Raw genomic sequence first — 19,595 nt, forward strand, 5'->3', positions numbered from 1 at the left:
TGTTACTTTTATTTTAATGTAAAAAATAACATTTTATGTAACTAAGTGATACAGAATTTTGTGTGACTTTTCTTCTTTGTTATAGAAGCTATTGTGTCTATCGGATCAGATCTTTAATGTCAAAAGTTTTATAATCAAGGGTACATCTTTAAGGTAATGTATCATTACCAATAAAAATAACCTGAGTGGAGTTGCAATTTTTAGTATAATACTGAATTTCAAAGTAATAAAAGTTAATACATGGGATACAAGTCATATTCAGGAATGTTTGGACCACTCAAATTGGTAATTGACAAATAAGTCAAATAGCCCAGAATTTTTAACTAGTCAAGAGAAACAGGTGAGATAGGGGCCAAGATGGCTGATTAGAAGCAGCTGAAGTCTGCAGCGCTCAAGGAGAGGAATGAAAGGAATGAGTAAAGACAGCACTTTCAACTGAAATATTCAGCTTCTCACACTGAGATGGATTAGGGAAACAACTTCACACATGGAGAATGAAGAAAAGCAGGATGGGGCTACGGCCTACCCAGGAGTGACACGGAGCCAAGGGAACCCCCAACCCCTGCCAAGGGAAGCAGTGAGTGACCACGTGACCCCAAGAAACCATGCTTCTCCCGTGGATACTTGCAACTCACAGATTAGGAGATCTCCTTGTGAGCCCATGACACCAGAGCCTTGGGCCTGACACACACAGCTGTGTGGAGTCTTGGCAGAGCAACCGCTCAACCATGCAGAGAGACAGAGTGGAGCTTTACAAACTCCACCCTGGGATTTCCAACAAAGGTGTCTGTAACTCAGACAAGGTGGGAGGTCTGCACATACCCCTAGGAAGGGGGCAGAATCCAGGGAGCCGAGTAGCACTGTTCTGCGGGCCCTATTTCCATGGCACCCTACAAGATAAGACCCACTGGCTTGGAATTTCAGCCAGCCACTGGCAAGAGGGCAAAGCCTGCCTGAGACCAGACGAAACCTTGAGGGGAGGTATAGACACCATCTCTGCTATTTGGTTGACTGGGCCATTCTAGCCTGTGGGCTGTGGAGAGTCCAAAGGGTCCAGATGCGGAGGAAGGGTTCCCCGAAGCGTAACACAGTGGCTTTGCCAGATCATGGTCAGACTGCTTCTTTAAGCAGAGCCCTGATCCATTCCTCCTACTGGGTGGGACCTCCCAGCTGGGGCCCTCCAGCCACACCTGCCTGTATGACAGAGCTATTTTCTATCCCTGGGATGGAGTGACCAAGGGAAGGGAGGGTCACCACCTGGGTATGTTGGACGATTCAGTCATTCCACAGCCTGTGGGCTTTGGAGAGTCCAAGCTGATGGGGAAAAAGGCTGTTCCCCACCACAACACAGCTGCTTTGTGAAGGCATGGCCAGACTGCTTCTTTAAGTGCCCCATCCCCCCATCCACTCCCTCACAGGGCAGGTCCTCCCAGCTGTGGCCTCTGGCCACCCTTGCCTCTGTTCTCCATGGGACAAAGTGCCTGAGGGGTGGGGCAGGTCACCAACTTGGACATTCAGGCTTCTCAGCGAGTCCAGCCTATGGGCCTTGGAGAGTCCAAACCGATTAGAGGCTGAAGAAATCTCCAATACAGCACACAGCAGCTCTATTGAAAAGCAGCCAGACTGCTTTTTAAAGTTGATCCCTGATCTCATTTCTCCTGAGTGAGTGAGACCTCCCAACAGGGTTCTCCAGCCACGTCTCCAGGCACATTTGGGCCAACAATAGGTCAGTATATCCCTAGGATGAAACTTCTAGGGAAAGGAGCAGGCTGCCATTTTGCTGTCCTGCAGCCTTCATTGATAATATTATACCTCTAGTTCCAGGAAAAATTGAAGCAACTAGGGTCTGGAGTGGACTCCCAGCAAATCACAATAGCCCTATGGATGAGTGGCCAGACTTCAATAGGGCTATTAAAAAAAGCAAACAAACAGAAAACAACAACAACAAATCCCACAAAACCCCATCCCAAATCAACAACATCAAACATTGAAGTAGATAAATCCACAAAAATGAGAAGCAATCAATGCAAAAATGCTAAAAAATCAAAAGCCAGAATGCCCCTTTTCCTCCACATGACTGCAACACCTCTCCAGGAGGGCTCAGAACTAGACTGATGCTGAGATGGCTGAAACGACAGAAATAGGCTTCAGAAGGTGGGTAATAACAAACTTCACTGAGGTAAAGGAGCATGTGGTACACCATGCAAAGAAGATAAGAATCATGATAAAACAATATGGGATCTGATAGCCAGAAGACCCAGTTTAGAGAGGAACATAATTGACCTGTTAGAGCTGAAAAACACATTGTGAGAACTTCACAATGCAATCACAAGTATTAATAGCAGGACAAGCAAAGCAGAGGAAGGAATCTCAGAGCTTGAAGACTATCTTTGTGAAATAAGACAGGCAGACAAGGATAGAGAAAAAAATAATGAAAAGGAATGAACCAAACCTCCGAGAAATATGGGATTATATAAAGAGACTAAACCTACAACTGATTGGGGTACCTGAGAGAGACAGGGAGAATGGAACCAAATTGGAAAACATACTTCAGGATATGATCCAGGAGAACTTCCCCAACCTAGCAAGAAGGCCAACATTCAAATTCAGGAAATGCAGAGAACCTCAGTAAGATACTCCATGAGAAGATCATCCCCAAGACACATCATCATCAGATTCTCTGAGGTTGAAATGAAAGAAAAAATGTTAAAGTCATACAGAGAGAAAGGCCAAAAGGCGAGGTCACCTACAAAGGGAAGCCCATCAGACTAACAGCGGATCTCTCAGCAGAAACCCTACAATCTAGAAGAGATTGGGGGCCAATATTCAATATTCTTAAAGAAAAGAATTTCCAACCCAGAACTTCACATCCAGTCAAACTAAGCTTCATAAGTGAAGGAGAAATAAGATCCTTTTCAGACAAGAAAATGCTCAGGGAATTTGTTACCACCAGACCTGCCTTGCAAGAGCTCCTGAAGGAAGCACTAAATATAAAAAGGAAAACCCATTACCAGCCACTACAGAAACACACCAAAATACACAGACCAGTGACACTATGAAGCAACTGCATAAACAAGTCTGCAAACTAACCAGCTAGCATCATGATGACAGAATCAAATCCACACATAACAATACTAGCCTTAAATGTAAAAGGGCTAAATGACCCAATTAAAAGACACAGAGGCAAGCTGGATAAAGAGTCAAGACCCAATAGTATGCTGTCTTTACGAGACCCATCTCACATGCAAATATGCACATAGGCTCAAAATAAAGGGATGGAGAAAAATTTAAGAAGCAAATGGAAAACAGAGAAAAGCAGGGGTTGCAATCATAGTTTCTGACAAAACAGACTTTAAACCACCAAAAATCAAAAAACACAAAGAAGGGCATTAAATAATGGTAAAAGGTGAAATTCAACAAGAAGAGTTAACTGTCATAAATATATACGCACCCAGTACTGGAGCACCCAGATTCATAAAGCAAGTTCTTAGAGGTCTTCAAAAAGACTTAGATCCCCACACAATAAAAATGGGAGACTTTAATACCCCACTGATAATATTAGACAGATCGTCAAGGCAGAAAATTAACAAAGACATCCAGGACTTCAACTCAGCTTTGGATCAAGTAGACCTGATAGATATATACAGAATTCTCCACCCCAAAACACCAGAATATGCATACTTCTCATCACCACATGGCACTTACTCTAACATTGATGACATAATTGAAAGTAAAACACTCCACTGCAAATGAAAAAGAACCAAAATCATAACAAAGAGTCTCTCAGACCACAGCACAATCAAATTAGAACTTAAGATTAAGAAATTCACTTAAAACCACACAACTACATGGAAACTGAACAACTTGCTCCTTAGTGACTCTTGGGTAAATAATAAAACTAAGGGAGGAATCAAGATTTTCTTTGAAACTAATGAGAACAAAGATACAAAGTACCAGAATCTCTGGGATGCAGCTAAAACTGTGTTAAGAGGGAAATTTATGGCCCTAAATGCCCACATCAAACAGCTAGAAATATCTTAAGTTAGCAACCTAACATCACAACTAAAAGAACTAGAGAACCAAGAGCAAACAAATCCCAAAGCTAGCAGAAGACAAGAAATAACCAAGATCAGAGCTAAACTGAAGGAATACAGAGACACACACAAAAAAAATCCTTCAAAAAACAAAAACACAAAAGTCAATGAATCCAGGAGCTGGTTACTATGAGCTGGTTCTCTGTCCCCACCCAAATCTCATCTTGAATTGTAATCCAATTTATAATCCCCATGTGTTGGGGAAGGGACTTCATGGGAAGTGATTAGATCATGTGGGTGGTTCCCCCTTGCTGTTCTCATCATAGTGAGTGAGTTCTCATGACATCTGATGGTTTTATAAAGGGCTTTCCCCGACTTCACTCTGCACTTCTCTCTCCTGCTGCCATGTGAAGAATGATGTGTTTGCTTCCCCTTCAGCCATGATTGTAAGTTTCCTGAGGCCTCTCCAGTCATGTGAAACTGTAAGTCAGTTAAAACTCTTTCCTTTATAAATTACCCAGTCTTGGGCAGTTCTTTACAGCAGTGTGAGAATGGACTAATACACTGTTTTTTCGAAATAATTAATAAAATAGATAGACCATTAGCTAGACTAATAAAGACAAAAAGAGAGAAGTTTCAAATAAACACAACCAGAAGTGACAAGGGGGCATCAGCACTGACCCCACAGAAATACATTTGTATTTCCCTACAGAAATATGTTTATAGGTCTCTATAATTTTTATATTATTCTCTGTACCATCAGAAAATACTATAAACACCTCTATGCACATGAACTAGAAAATCGAGAAGAAATGGATAGATTTCTGGACACATGTACCCTCCCAAGACTACATCAGAAAGAAATTGATTCCCTAAGCCAGACCAATAATGACTTCAGAAAATGAGGCAGTAATTTCATAGTAAATAAACCAAAAGAGCCTAGGACCAGACAGACTCACAGCTGAGTTCTACTAGAGGTCCAAAGAAGAGCTGATACCATTCCTATTTAACTATTCCAAAAAATTTAAAAGGAAGGACTCCTCTCTAACACATTCTATGAGGCCAAAACCTGGCAGAGACACAACAACAACAACAACAACAACAACAACTTCACGCCAATATTTTTGATGAACATCTATGCAAAAATCCTCAGCAAAGTACTGGCAAACTGAATCCAGCAGCACATCAAAAAGTGTATCTGCTGCAATGAAGTCAGCTTCATCCCTGAGATGCAAGGTTGGTTCAGTATACACAAATCAGTAAATGTGATTAATCACATAATAGATATAAAGACAAAAACCACATGATTATCTCAGTAGATGCAGAAAAGTACTTCAATAAAATTTAACATCCCTTCATATTAAACACTCTCAGTTAACTAGGTTTTGAAGGAATATACCTCAAAATAATAAGAGTCATCTATGACAAACCCACAGCTAGTATCATACTGAATGGGCAAAAGCTGGAAGCATTCCCCTTGAAAACTGGCACAAGACAAGGATGCCCTCTCTCACCGTGACTATTCAACATAGTATTGGCTATCCTGACCAGGGCTATCAGTGAAGAGAAAGAAATAAAGGGTATTCAAATAGGAAGAGAGGAAATCAAATTATCTTTGCAGATGTCATGATCCTATACCTAGAAAACCTCATCATCTTAGCCAAAAAGATTCTTAAGCTGATATGCAACATCAGCAAAGTCTCAGGATACAAAATCAATGTGCAAAAATCATAAGCATTCCTATAAACCAACAACAAGCAATCAGAGAGTCAAATTACGAATGAACCACCCTTCACAATTACTGAAAATAACATAAAATACCTAGGACACAGCTAACAAGGGAAGTGAAGGACCTTGTCAAAAGCTACAAACCTCTGCTCAAAGAAATCAGAGATGACATAAATAAATGGAAAAACATTCCATGCTCATGGATAGGAAGGATAGGAATAATCAACATCATGAAAATGGCCATACTGCCCAAAACAATATATAGATTCAATGCTATTCCCATAAAACTACCACTGACATTCTTCAAAGAATTTTTAAAAAACTATTTTAAAATTTACATGAAACCCAAAAAGGGCCTAATGGCCAACACAATCCTAAGTAAAAAGAACAAAGCTGGAGGCATCACACTACCCAACTTCAAACTATACTGCAAGGCCACAGTAACAAAAACAGCATGGTACTTGTGTGAACAGACACCTACACCAATGGGACATAGAACCTCAGAAATAAGATCATACACCTACAACCATCTGATCTTCAACAAACCTGACATAAATAAACAATTGGGAAAGGATTTCTCATTGAATAAATGGAGATGGGGGAACTGGCTAGTCATATGCAGAAAACTGAAACTGGACCCCTTCCTTACACCATATACAAAATCAACTGAAGCTGAATTAAAGACTTAAACATAAAACCAAAAATTATAAAAACCGTAGAGGAAAATCTAGGCAATACCATTCAGGACATGGGCAAAGGCAAAGATTTCATGATGGAGATACCAAAAGCAATTGCAACAAAAGCAAAAATTGACAAATGGGATATAATTAAACTAAAGAGCTTCTGCACAGTAAAAGAAACTATCATCAGAGTGAACAGACAAACTACAGAATAGGAAACAAGTTTTGCAATCTATCCATCTGACAAAGGTCTAATATGCAGCTTCTACAAGGAACTTAAACAAATTTACAAGATAAAAACAAACAACCCCATTAAAATGTGGGCAAAGTACATGAACAGACAGTTCTCAAAAAAAGATATGCATGTGGCCAACAAGCAAGGAATAAAAAGCTCTACATCCCTGATCATTAGAGAAATGCAAATCAAAACTGCAATGAGATATCATCTCAAAATGATTATTATTAAAAAGTCAAAAAACAACAGATACTGGTGAAGCTGCAGAGAAAAAGGAAAGCTTTTATGCTGATGGTGGGAGGGTAAATTAGTTCAATCATTGTGGAGGACAGTGTGAAGACTCCTCGAAGATCTAGAGGCAGAAATACCATTTGATCCAGCAATTCCATTACTGAGTATAAAACCCAAAAGAATATAAGTCATTCTATTATAAAGATACATGCACACATATGTCCATTGCAGCACTATTCACAATAGCAAAGTCATGAAATCAACCTAAATGCCCATCAATGATAAACTGGACAAAGAAAATGTGGCACATATACACCATGGAATACTATGCAGCCATAAAAGGAAATGAGATCTTGTCCTTTGTAGGATATGGATGGAGCTGGAGGCTATTGCCCTCAGCAAACTAATGTAGGAACAGAAAGCCAAATACCACATGTTCTCACTTATAAGTGAGAGCTGAATGATGAGAACACATAAACACATGGGGAGGAAAAACACACAGTGGGGCCTGTCAGAGGGTTGGGTGGGGAGGAAGGAGAGCATCAGGAAGAATAGCTAATGGATGCTGGCCTTAATACCTAGGTGATGGGATGATCTGTGCAGACAACCATCACGGAACACGTTTACCTACGTAACAAAGTGGCACATCCTTCACGTGCACCCATGAACTTAAATTTAAAAAAAAGAGAAAGAGGTACCATTACTCTGCCAAAACTATAATTTTGAATGCCAGTACCAATATTGCAGATCTTCACTTTAGCTTTAAGTAAATCCTAGCTACATCATCAACATACAGACCTACATTGTTATTGTCCATTAAAAAACAACAACAGGTTCAGGAATGGTGGCTCATGCTTGTAATCTCAGCACTTTGGGAGGTCAAGGCAGGCAGATCATTTGAGGTCAGGAGTTCGAAACCAACCTGGCCAACATGGTGAAACCCTCTCTCTACTAAAAATACAAAAATTAGCCAGGCATGGTGTGGGGAGCATGTAATCCTAGCTACTCAGGAGGCTGAGGCAGGAGTATCACTTGAACCCAGGAGGTGGAGGTGGCAGTGAGCAGAGATCATGCCACTGAACTCCAGCCTGGGTGACAGGGTGAGACTCTGACTCAAAAATAAGTTAATAAATTAAAAAAAAATTAAAAATAAAAACAACAACAACCCCACATAAAACAATAACTTCTTTAAATTCAGATCTTTCAGCAGCCAACATTTCATTTCTCTGTGTTCTTTCTCTCTAGTTAACTGTAGTCAAAATATTTACTTATGCCTTTCATTCTTTCTTTACCTAGAAAATTTGTCTTTTCCATTCCACTGAATGGAAATTAACAGTAACCTCCATGCTATTAAGCCCAATGTTTGCCTCTCCATCTTCATCTTACGTGACATTTAGAGGAATTCAACAGTTGACAACCACTTTTGTGTCCTTGATTTCTGTGATACTACACTTTCTTCATTTTCTCCTACTCACTATTCACGACTACTTAGTCTCCATTTTAGTCTTCTCTCAGTCTTGTTTCTCAACTTCCATAATAGAAAGTTCTACTTAGATGTTTAATAAGCAGAATTATCCATGTCCAAACTGATCTCTAGAGTTCCTCCTAAAGTCTTCTCTATTTCTGAAAATGACACTAATGTCCATTTGGTGCTGAAACCCAAATCCTAGGGCTCATTCTTTATTTCTACTCTTTTCTTCTTACGCTATATCCAACCCGTCATAAGTCATGCTGAATGTACCACTAAAATAATTTCCTTAATTGAAATATTTCTCTGTATCTCCCCTGATAACCACCTCATACAAGCAGTACTATCTCTCACCCAAACTGTGCAGAAGTTCTGCTGCGACTCTCATATCTACACAAGTAATTCTTGAAGTCTCAATGCACTTATTAAAAATAAGATGATAAAGCCAGACAGTTTAATGCCTTCCAACAGCTTCCTATTCTTAAAAATAATATCTAAACAATTTGGCATGCCATGCAGGATCCCACAGGATTTGGGCAATTTCCACCTCTTGGATTTCATCTTTTGTCTTAACAGCCCACAGCATTTATGCACAGCGTCATCCTTCCTGGTTCTTGAGCATGCTTTTTGTCTTCAATGTTCTCTTCCTATGTAATCCCATTTCTCTCATGTTTTCATGGCTAATTCCTTTTCATCACTCAGATCTCATCTTAAATATTTTCTCCTCAGAGCAGGCTTTCGTCACTACACTTTCCAATATTGGCCCCATTGCCTTTGAACAGGACATATTAACCTATTCCCTTTATGATATTAATCTTCTCAACTGGTTCATATTTATTATTTGAAGTCACTCATTTTTGCTTAGTTGTTTTAAAATAAGAATAATAAATGCTATATTGTCTGATACCTCCATTAGGTCATGAACTTAATGAGCTTAAGGATCTTGTCTACTTGTTCCCTGCTATAGGCCAAAGACTAGTATAGCACCTTGTATAGCAGAGGTGTTTAATAAATATTTTTTGAATGAATAGGTATTTCATTATGTACCAACGGTTATACATTAAGAATGAATTGACAACATAATATGAGCTCTTTTTATAATTTACATTTTAAAGAATTGAGCAACATGAACGTTTTCCTAATGGGAACATCCATAATGGAAAGAATAGTACTGAGAATCAGAACATACCTAAGTTTAAACTGAGGACCAGCTTGGCTTTTTTCAGTTCCAAGGTAATGTAATCTCCTTGCTGTCCTTCTCCGTGCAAGATTACTCCTTCGCTTTCAGACGTCTTAAATTTCAAGGCAATGACATCTTTCAGTGTTTTCATCTTCTTGTTTCTGAATCTATATGGTAACACAACATGGCCATCAAAGTTGATAACATCAGCCCCTAAAACAAACAAACAAAAAAATTAGTTTAGTCACCTATGTTACCATCCACTTCCAACAGGTGTCTGCAAAGAATAAATGAGAATTAAATAAGTGTTTTTCTTGAAAAATTGACAGTCCTTTGTTTTTATTCTATTCCTTCTTTTGATTTACTGTTTTTTTTTTAAAGGAGGTTTTATGGAGAGTATTGATAAAAATGCTCATAAAAGCTCTATCAGTTGAACATTTTACTTTAATTACAAAATTAGTAATATAAATTCAATGGGTTATATGCTTCAAATCTTAATTTAGGAATCTAGCATTTAGCCCAAAATAGTAAAATTTTTAAATCTCTAACAGATTATGAGACTTAAATGTTTTATTCCTTAATGATAATTCCTCATGATTTTAAGTATATATTTTATTCAAAAAGTTGCTTTCTTTGATATAACAATGAAGGCACTTGGAATGTGATCTTTTATGCTATTCTCATTTTTTTTTCCTAATGGTTTTTATATTTCACCACAATTTTAGTAAACCTTGTTGTAGTATTCAGAGTTTACAACCAACTTAATTTTCAGAAACTTCTTAACATTTATTCTTAGGAATCAGTCTGTCTCAAATTTCTTATTACTTCCTTGCATTTGGAATGGAGAATTGGGCACCATTGTTTGTTTTTTCTCTACATTGGACACGGATATCTCCACTTATCCATATATGAGTTTAAAGAACAAATAACCAGCATATACTATGACTCTAGCAGCTCTAATTTTAGTTTTAGGAGAATATATTAAAATGAGGAAAGTATGTAATCTTTTTTTTAAAAAAAATGTGAAATTTTGTCACTATGATCTGAAATATGTGATTGTGAGGATCCATTTTATAACTACTATTTATTTCACACCAGAAATAAAAATGAGATGATATTATTTATTAGGCACTATTGGTCAATGCATTCTCAATTCATGGAATGATTCAAAAATACAATGTAACCATTCAGATCAAATATTGAGTTCAACTAGAAGCTTCGTTACCATGATCAAATTTTCATTGTTAAAAATATTTTCAATAGACTATTTCAGTAAGCTTTTCATTTTTAAATCATAGAAAGCGTAGTCAAATGGAACAGCTCTAATAACTTTAGAATTACAAGCCTGGAGAAAGCTAGCCTCTAGGTTTTGGGCAAGGTCTGGTTAAAGAACTCCAGAGGGAGACATTGGAGAAAAATAATAGCCAGTTTAAAGCCTGTCAGAGAAATATTTTCTCATTTCATGTCCTAGTTCTCTGGCACTCGTTTACTTCAATCACCACCAGAAACACTTTGGTTTGCCTTGTAAGTGGAGCATACCACCAAATAAATCCCTGTGGTGGCCACAGAGAGATGTAGAGCTGCCAGAAACACATCCAGTCTTTGTTTGTGTTGAGTTTACCTCATTCTATAAAGTGAATTGTTGTGAATACAGTCACTTTGAATATTACTTAAAATGAAATCTAAGCTTGCCTTTCAAATCATTGATGGCTTTCACATACTTTGAAAATATTTATGCTAGTATCTCAAATATTTATGCTTTTAAATAAGTTTGTACAATGTTACATTATAAAACATTCAGAAAAAATATGACTTTAAACTTTAAGTTTTAATTCTTATAATCAGCTCTTTATTGCGCATAAAAAGACTTTCTTAATCAACAGAATTCTGTTCTCTGAGACTGTGAATCACAGAGGTTTATTTTAATACGAGGGAAAAAAATCAACTGTTAAATTTTGGCTTCTGCTAACACTGCAAAGCCAATTAGACTTTAGCTTAATCACATATACTGCCACAGCTGAATTTCAATGGCAGTATCTTTATCATCTGCAATGAGAAATAAAGGAGAGAAAAAAAAGGAATTTGATTTTCAGATTCCAGGTTGAACTTATAATCCAGTAGTTGATAGATACTTTTTGTCTTGAAAAGTGAATAAAAGAAACACAGATGAGAGTAAATTCTGAACTCTAGACAGTAGTTTTGCAGTCAATTTCCTATCAGTGACAGTTAAATAATAGACACATCATTGTTTTAAACACCTTCAGCATATTTTAATTGACATAACATATTTCTAATTCATCTCTCAGGAAGTAAATGTTCCCCGAGCTTGTACTCAGGGAACAAGAATCACCTCCTCTATACTTTCTTCTAAATCAAAACACATTTAATTCTAGGTACAGAATACTGATTTATGCAAATGTTAATGCATTTCTGTCTTACTTTTAGAGCAATGAGAAAATGTGACAGAAAGGTTGAAGATGGCTTATTTTTTTCAGACAATCCTAAGATATTAATAAAAACAGGAAGGAAAGCTATTCATGTAGACCAAGTCTCACTTTACAAATGGTAAGTAGTCAGGGTCAGTTGGGAAACAAAATGCTCTGTAAGGTAGATTCTCCACAGAGAAAAACAAAAAGTTTCAACATATTTTCCCATCTATCTAGCCATCTATCTAAAACAAAATTAAAAGTTGTTTTCTATGAATGGGTTAAATGCTTCAAAAATATCAGCATGTCCTCTTGTGGATATAAGCTGAGAGCTGGCTTGAAAATTAAAAAATTTCTAGGAATAATCTATGATATTTACACTTTAACACATACCATGTACGTTTTAAAAAGTCTGGGATATTCTACAATAATGTAAAGAATATTCATCACAGTTTAGCTCTGTTTCCTACAAAAATAGATTAAAATTTCATTTGATACCTAATAACGCATTGTGCTTATTTGGGGACAAGCCACGTTTTTCTTCTATTATCCTGATTGCTTATCACTCCCTAGAATTAAGTTTTCTATGCAGTGATTAAATATGTATGGTTGAACTGTTTAAGCAATCTGAACAATAACGGCCAGTCAAAAAGCGAATGCAAAATCATAGTGTTTCCACAATTTTGTTCCTAACAATAGCTCAGCAAGCTGGTAATATGCCCAGTTCATCAAATCATCATGGTAGAAAGGGCTTTTTCAAAAACATTTCATTGTTCCTTAGTCTTCACTTTCTAACTTTGAATAAGATAATTTGAAAAAGTGTTTACCATATAAAGATTTTAATATTAAAATTTTAAGTTTATTTAATATTTTAATATTAAAAGATAACTTTGCTATATACTTTATTACAAACTATGTTATTGCTCAAAAGAAATTAAACAATACAGAAATATAGAAAGTAGAAAGTGAATCCCAACCACAAAAGGTCACCAGTGTTAATGGGTACTTAATTGGTGCATATCCTACATTTTACATATTTACCTAAATATCTATCCAACTATCTAAGGTATGGAATAATTCATATATATCTGTATTTAAAGATATAGATAGATATATCTTTATGTATAGATATAGATATATCTTTATATATAGATACATACCTCAGATATAGATATAGATAGCTATAGATAGATCTATCTCTATATAGATAGCTATAGATAGCTCTATCTATCTATATATCTGAGGGAGGAAGGGAGAAGAATAAAGAGAGTGGGAGGGAGAGAGGGAGAATTTCATTTCATTTAGTCATGGTCCAAATTGTACACTAATAATTTGAGTTTGGGGTGATATAATATTTATAGTACAGGGAAACTTCATGTTTTAGTTAATTAAAATGTTTTATTAATCTTCATAAAAGGCCCTTATAAAAGTAAGAATACATAATGTGAAACTGTAGTCTATTTATCTGAAAAATTAAAAAGTATTTGAGTATAGCATACCAACAAATAAGTATTCAAGAGTTACTTTTAATATCGCTTTCCTATAAAATTTTTTCAGTTACTTTTATAGGGGATCTGAAAGAAACAAAAAGGTTTAAAGAAAAAAATTGAACAGGCATTATTTCATTTTTTTCCTGAAATAATCAATGATAATATACTATTTATGATTATTTTAAATTGCATATAAAGAATCTTTATGTATGTATACAGATACACATATGGATAATACTGTATATAGTTTGTGTTTGGTTTTTGTTACTGTACATTTTTTAAACCTTATTTCATAATTTTGTTTTCTAAAACAGGATTTTGATTAGCTAAAAAGGTACCATCATTTAAGTGTCCAACTTCTTCAATAAAAATTTTGGTGGAAGTTTGTTTTTATTTTCATAAATAAACTTTTTATTTTGGAAAAATTTTAGATTTAGAGAAAAGCTGAAAAGGTAGTTAGAAAGATAGGGTTCTCATACCTTGTACCTAGCTTCCTCTAATATTAACATTTTACATAACCTGGTACATTTGTCCAAATGAAAATACTATCTTAAGTAAAGTGGTATTCCCTCCAATACAGATTATACTTGGATTTCACCAGGGTTTCACTAATGCTTTTTTGCTGCTGTTCTAGGACTCAATCCAGGATCTGTCATTGCATTTAGTTATGATGCTTCCCTAGTCACTTCTAATCTGTGACCGTTTCCAATTCTTTCCTTGTCTTTCATAACTTTGATCCTCTAGAGGAGCACCAGCGGGGTATTTTGTAGCATCTTTCTCAGTTTGGATTTATCTGATGTTTTCTTAGGACTAGACTGTATTATTGATATTTGGGGAGAATATCACAGAGTTGTGGAAGCATGTATCTCAAATATATACAATATTTATTTTTCAATTATATAATACTTCAATAAAGGTAAAAAATTATATAGATTTTTAATTAGAGAAAAAAGGAAACAAAATGAAAGACATTCTTTTATAAAACAATAAACTAAAAACTAGTAAATTTGGAACTTTAAATTTTGTGAAGGCATACATATTTCACAAATACATACAAAGCATGTAAATCTAAAAAATAGTAAAAATGTATATTAACCAGTTAGTACAGAATCTAATATTACATAGTTCATGCGAATAAATACCAAATCACTTCAAGAGTTTGAAATGTATTTTATTTCTGAAACTGAAGTTTAAAAATACTAGAAGACAGAATTTGTTTATTTTGCAAATTTCACACAGATGCAAATCTGTGTATTATTTTTATTGTCAGATGTCAAAATTTTAGATATATTGATCATTCTTCACAAAAAGTGTGACTGCCAACTTCATCTCCTCTCTATTCACCCAGCTTTATTCATTTTTATAGCATTTATCTCTACCTGATACATTAACGTTTGTATATTTACAGCATATCTCCTCTGAGACTTTCTTTTGTTCCATTATAAAGCCCAGCACTTAAAACAGTGCCTGAAAAACAGTGAATGTTCATTAAATATTTGTTGAATGTTTGAATGTTGTCACTCATATTTCTATTAATTGGATTAAGGTACAATAAACACTGTTATTTCATATACTTCATTAAAAAATTAGGGTCACTAGATTGGAAGAAATTTCAAGAATCTCGCTGATCCATCTTGGTGCTTCAACTACAAATATACTTGAGGTTTCAATAGCCAGATAAAAACATTGTTAATATTAGGCTACTTTTGGGGAGCTGTGGTGGGCAAGAATGTATTCCATTATTTTAAATTGACTGAGTCCTAGAACAGACACAACTCTTGTGGACTCAATCTCATTCCATTCCATCTACACATTGATTTGATCTGAATACTTTCTTTCTCCTAACCCATTGCCTTTCTTTTTTTCAATGCATCTGTGATATAAACCTAAATAGTTAAAACAGATTTCAAAATGTCAGTATAGCTAATTTAGAGTAATAGTAGCAAATGACCTTTTTTCTCATCCTTTAAAAATGGTCTAGAGATAGAATCTGAAATCACTTCTACTTTGGAGAAAATGGAACAAACCAAAAAACCTCAAGGCTCTTCTTTCCTGCAGGCCAGCATCTCACAGTTTTTGCAATATTTCTGCTTAAAATATGTTGCTTTGCCCTTCAGTGCTTGATATCCCCTAGGACAATGATGACAATATCGAAGGACTCTGATTTCATTTCTGCATACCATTTAGATTCCAATCCAGTAACTTGGAAGGCTGATCCACATGCATGTTCCACAGGCATATCTCACTCTACCTGCTCAACATGTAATTATTTCTCTGAGCCCCACTACTTTTATTATATCCACTATCCAGTCACTCAAGCCAGAGATCTGAAACTTTCTTGAGCTTCTTTTTTTTTTTTTTCTTTTTTTCCTTTTTGCCTACCCACATTTAGTGAGTTCCAAGACCTGTGAAATATAGAACTTTGTGCAGTGGCAGTATCATAGCCAATGAGTTTATCTGAGGTGCAATGATTGTTAATTGAAATTTGATATTTCAATTTGATATTTCATTTTGATATTTTTAAAACTCATAGTATACTTTTGTATGTACTACCAAAAGCCCACCATTACCTCACATGTTGCCTATTGTATTAACATTGTTAAGTGACCAATTCCCATCCATTGGTCTTATGTCTCTTAAATCCAACTGATATGAACAGGAGACAAGAGGGTGGTTCCCTGGCAAAGGCCTCGCCTTCAAGCCTGCAAGCTGTGGTGCTAAATGAGAACAGTTATCCTGTTTTCCTGTCCAATTGTTGCTTTTTTCAAAACCAACCTGGCCCGCCGTGCTCCCCATCCTATACTCATAAAAACCCCAAACGCCAGGTTCCATGAACAGATAAGCAGTAGAACAGAAGAGCGGCACAGCAGAGAAGGAGAGAAGAGAGGAAGCGTCTGTACATCAAGAGGAGTTTGGCTGGGGAAAGTCAGATAGGAGACTGGCCGTGGGATGGTCGAACTCCAGGGGAAGATCATCTTCCCACTGCATCTCCTTTCCAGCTCCCCATCCATCCTGCTGAGAGCCACCTCCATCACTCAGTAAAATCCCTGCATTCCCCATGCTTCAAGTCCATGTGACCTGATTCTCCCTGAATGCCAGACAAGAACCTGTGTACGAAGATGACAGGGTATAAAAGGCTGTCACCCTGAATCTCCACTGAACTGGTTAACACTTAGCCATCCACAGATGGCAAAGCTGAAAGAGCACTGAAACACCCCTAGACACTGCCGTGGAGCCAGAGCCCAAAAGCGCTTGCTCCAGCTCACCTGCATGCTCCTCCTCCCAAAAGGGGTTTTTGCTGAGCGAAGGAGCCACAACCCTGTTGCAAGTCTCACGAAGGGGTCCAGGGGACTCTCCTGTCTTAAAACCATCACACAGAAACTAGAAAGACCTTTTTGAAATAAACTCTTTCCCAGAAAGATCAAAAGCCAGGTTCTTCAGTGAGGCCTATACCACCCTCAATGATATCGCTCCTGCCTTCCCATCCGGGCTCATTTTTAGTGCCATCTTTCTTTGTATGTGCTCATGATGGTAAACGGATTGAATTCCTCGCAAACTTCACACGTTTCCTTGGGCTATGCTCACTTTCCTCAATGAGCTGCCATTTTTCTGAGTTCTAGTTTACTTTTAGGCATCTTCCAAGCCTCAGATAAGCCTCACCACTAGAAAGTTTGCCTGTGTGAAACAGCCTTGGTCTATTGACCCCTAGCTCCTTGCATACTTTTATCATTTTACTTCTCATGTTATATTGAATTTGTCTTCTTCTGGGTGTGATTTTTCCTGTGGACTTGAAGCTCCTCTAGGATACAGGCTTTGGATGGTTCTGTTTTGGATTCCTGGCAGAATCGACATTTCCTGATGGAACTGATGGAAACATCATTTAAGTTTGAAACAAGGCAAAAGGAGAATTCCACTGTGTTATTATTTCCCCTCTAAACTATGCCTGTGATCGTGCAGTTTCCTTCCTAAGAGTACAGACTTATACATGATTTAATGCTATACAACTCTTACAACTATGAGTGTCCGATATGAATAAATGGTTTTCAGCATAACATGCTTTTATTATACTTACACTGGAGTTATTTATTTATAAGTCAAAGGCCAAAACATTGAACTCCTGTATGAGTTTAAATACAGAATATATAATTTCCTTTGAACTAAACGCATTAATGAGAAACTTGCATATTCTAAGATTAAAGTCACTAAGTTTTAAACACCTTTTAGAGCAGTCATTGTATGCTAACCTGAAATAGTTATTGATTTTCAGAGGCAAGATCAATTGACTCCCATATATTTTATTTTTAATTTTTGAATTACTCCATAAAAAATGTATATATGATAAACCGTGAATGGCTGATTATCTGGTTGGCCTATTGAATCACAAAACAAACAAACAAACAAACAAACAGACATAGGAAAATATTAATAACTTTTTAAAGTTATAGCATTAGGTATCACATTATTCAACATGAAGAGACAAAAAAGCCCACTGAGGTACCCTATGCCTCCCAAAATGGACCTGCACACACACATACACCCCCTCCACACGCACACAAAAACACAATCACACATCTATATTCTGTCCTCCCTCTCAACCACTCATTACTCACAGGATATCAGAAAATCAGAGTTCTATTTCTAAGCAGGGTTATAACTTGCATATATCTAATAATGCAGAAATAATAAGCAATTTCTGAAAATTAGCATATAATCTATTTGTAGGAAATCCATGTGGAAGCTGTTTTTATTTTTGTAAATCCAAAAGTCAAATAAATTAGACTTGCCTTCTCTGTGATAATATTGCTGTTTACTGAGAATAGCTCTACAATTGTTGACCATACAAAATCTAGTTATTTTGCTAGTGAAAAGACTACCTAGAATTATAAATCCTAAGTAAATGCTACACAGATGAGGCAAGAAACCAGACATCAAGAAATTCCTCAGAATGTCTTTTGATTTAAATTATTCCCAACATTTATTTTGGAATTCTAAAAATCTCTATTCAGTTCACCTTCTAGTTCCATTTAAAATATCATCGTCAGTGTTCTGTCCAAATTTTGATACTACATAGATTAAAGATAGCAGTTTAGTTACAAATGGTGATAAGGAACTTGTTTTGAGGCACTCTTTTCATAGTAATTTATATAGCGTTGAGGAAAAAATCAATTATCCCTATGAGTAAAGGGAGGCTGGTAGCTGTGGAGGGTGGGAGCGGGGGTAATGGCAGCCACCTGTGTCATTTCTTGGAGCTGCCATGGCTTTAATTTCCCCTCTGTCCTGACCATGTATTTTAATCTCTGCACTCCAATGCTTTGATATCTGGGGTCTTGATGACCCTAGAGGGACTGTCCTTCCCAGGGTTAGCCCATTTCTAGAGATGGTAAGCACACTTTCCAAATATAAAACAACCAATCCAGAGTCCACACCCCAACTGCTTCCTTTATCCAGCTTTCTCTCTTCTGGGCCATGATCCATCTTCCCTATTCATCCCAGAATCAGGTACAAGACAACTAGGATCAGCCTCTACACCCCAGAGCCCACTGGAATAATTATTCCAGCTAGCCAGACCTAAGCCTGCTTACCCTACTGCACCTATTCCTTCCCATGGAAACTACAATAAAGGATCTTGCCTACAGTTTCTGCATCCCCTCTGCTTCCTGATAGACCCTGGTGCTTCCCTGAGCTCCCTACCTCAGGACTACACCCTGTGGCATGGCCTGCCCCATCCTGTTGGGAACTGTGAGTAATAAAATATTAGTATCTTTTCACGGCAGGTGTATTCTGGTATGTTGGCCTTATTATGTCTCAAATTTTCTACTAATAAACTATGTTAAAAAATACTCTGTACAGAAAATTATTTTACCATATCTTAGAAAAGAAGTGAAAAATCAGTTTTGATCAAACAAAAGTCTAAGAATTGCTGGCAAAAGTCCATAGACCCGCAAAAACTCCTTTAAAGCAAATTTTAGAAAAACCATTATGAAATGTCTAAGATCAACTTCTGGACTCTGAAATATCTTCTACATCCATAACACTGTATCAAGACCATGGGGTTGTGGAGGTAATGGGGTGAGTTAAAAAAAAAATGCACGAACTTTCCTGTGAAAAGAGAATTAAGACTGA

General features: G+C 36.7%; 1 protein-coding gene across 1 annotated transcript in view; it reads right to left on the reverse strand.

Annotated features, from left to right (window-relative positions):
• Positions 1 to 19,595, reverse strand: part of LOC105474842 (contactin associated protein 2) — a 2,256,224-nt gene that overhangs the window by 1,292,425 nt on the left and 944,204 nt on the right. Inside the window, exon 5 of the mRNA XM_011729645.2 lies at positions 9,566 to 9,769. Coding sequence (XP_011727947.2) covers positions 9,566 to 9,769 — 204 coding nt within the window. The remainder of the gene's footprint in view (positions 1 to 9,565; positions 9,770 to 19,595) is intronic.

This window comes from Macaca nemestrina, chromosome 4 (assembly GCF_043159975.1).
Source record: "Macaca nemestrina isolate mMacNem1 chromosome 4, mMacNem.hap1, whole genome shotgun sequence".
NCBI lineage: Eukaryota > Metazoa > Chordata > Mammalia > Primates > Cercopithecidae > Macaca > Macaca nemestrina.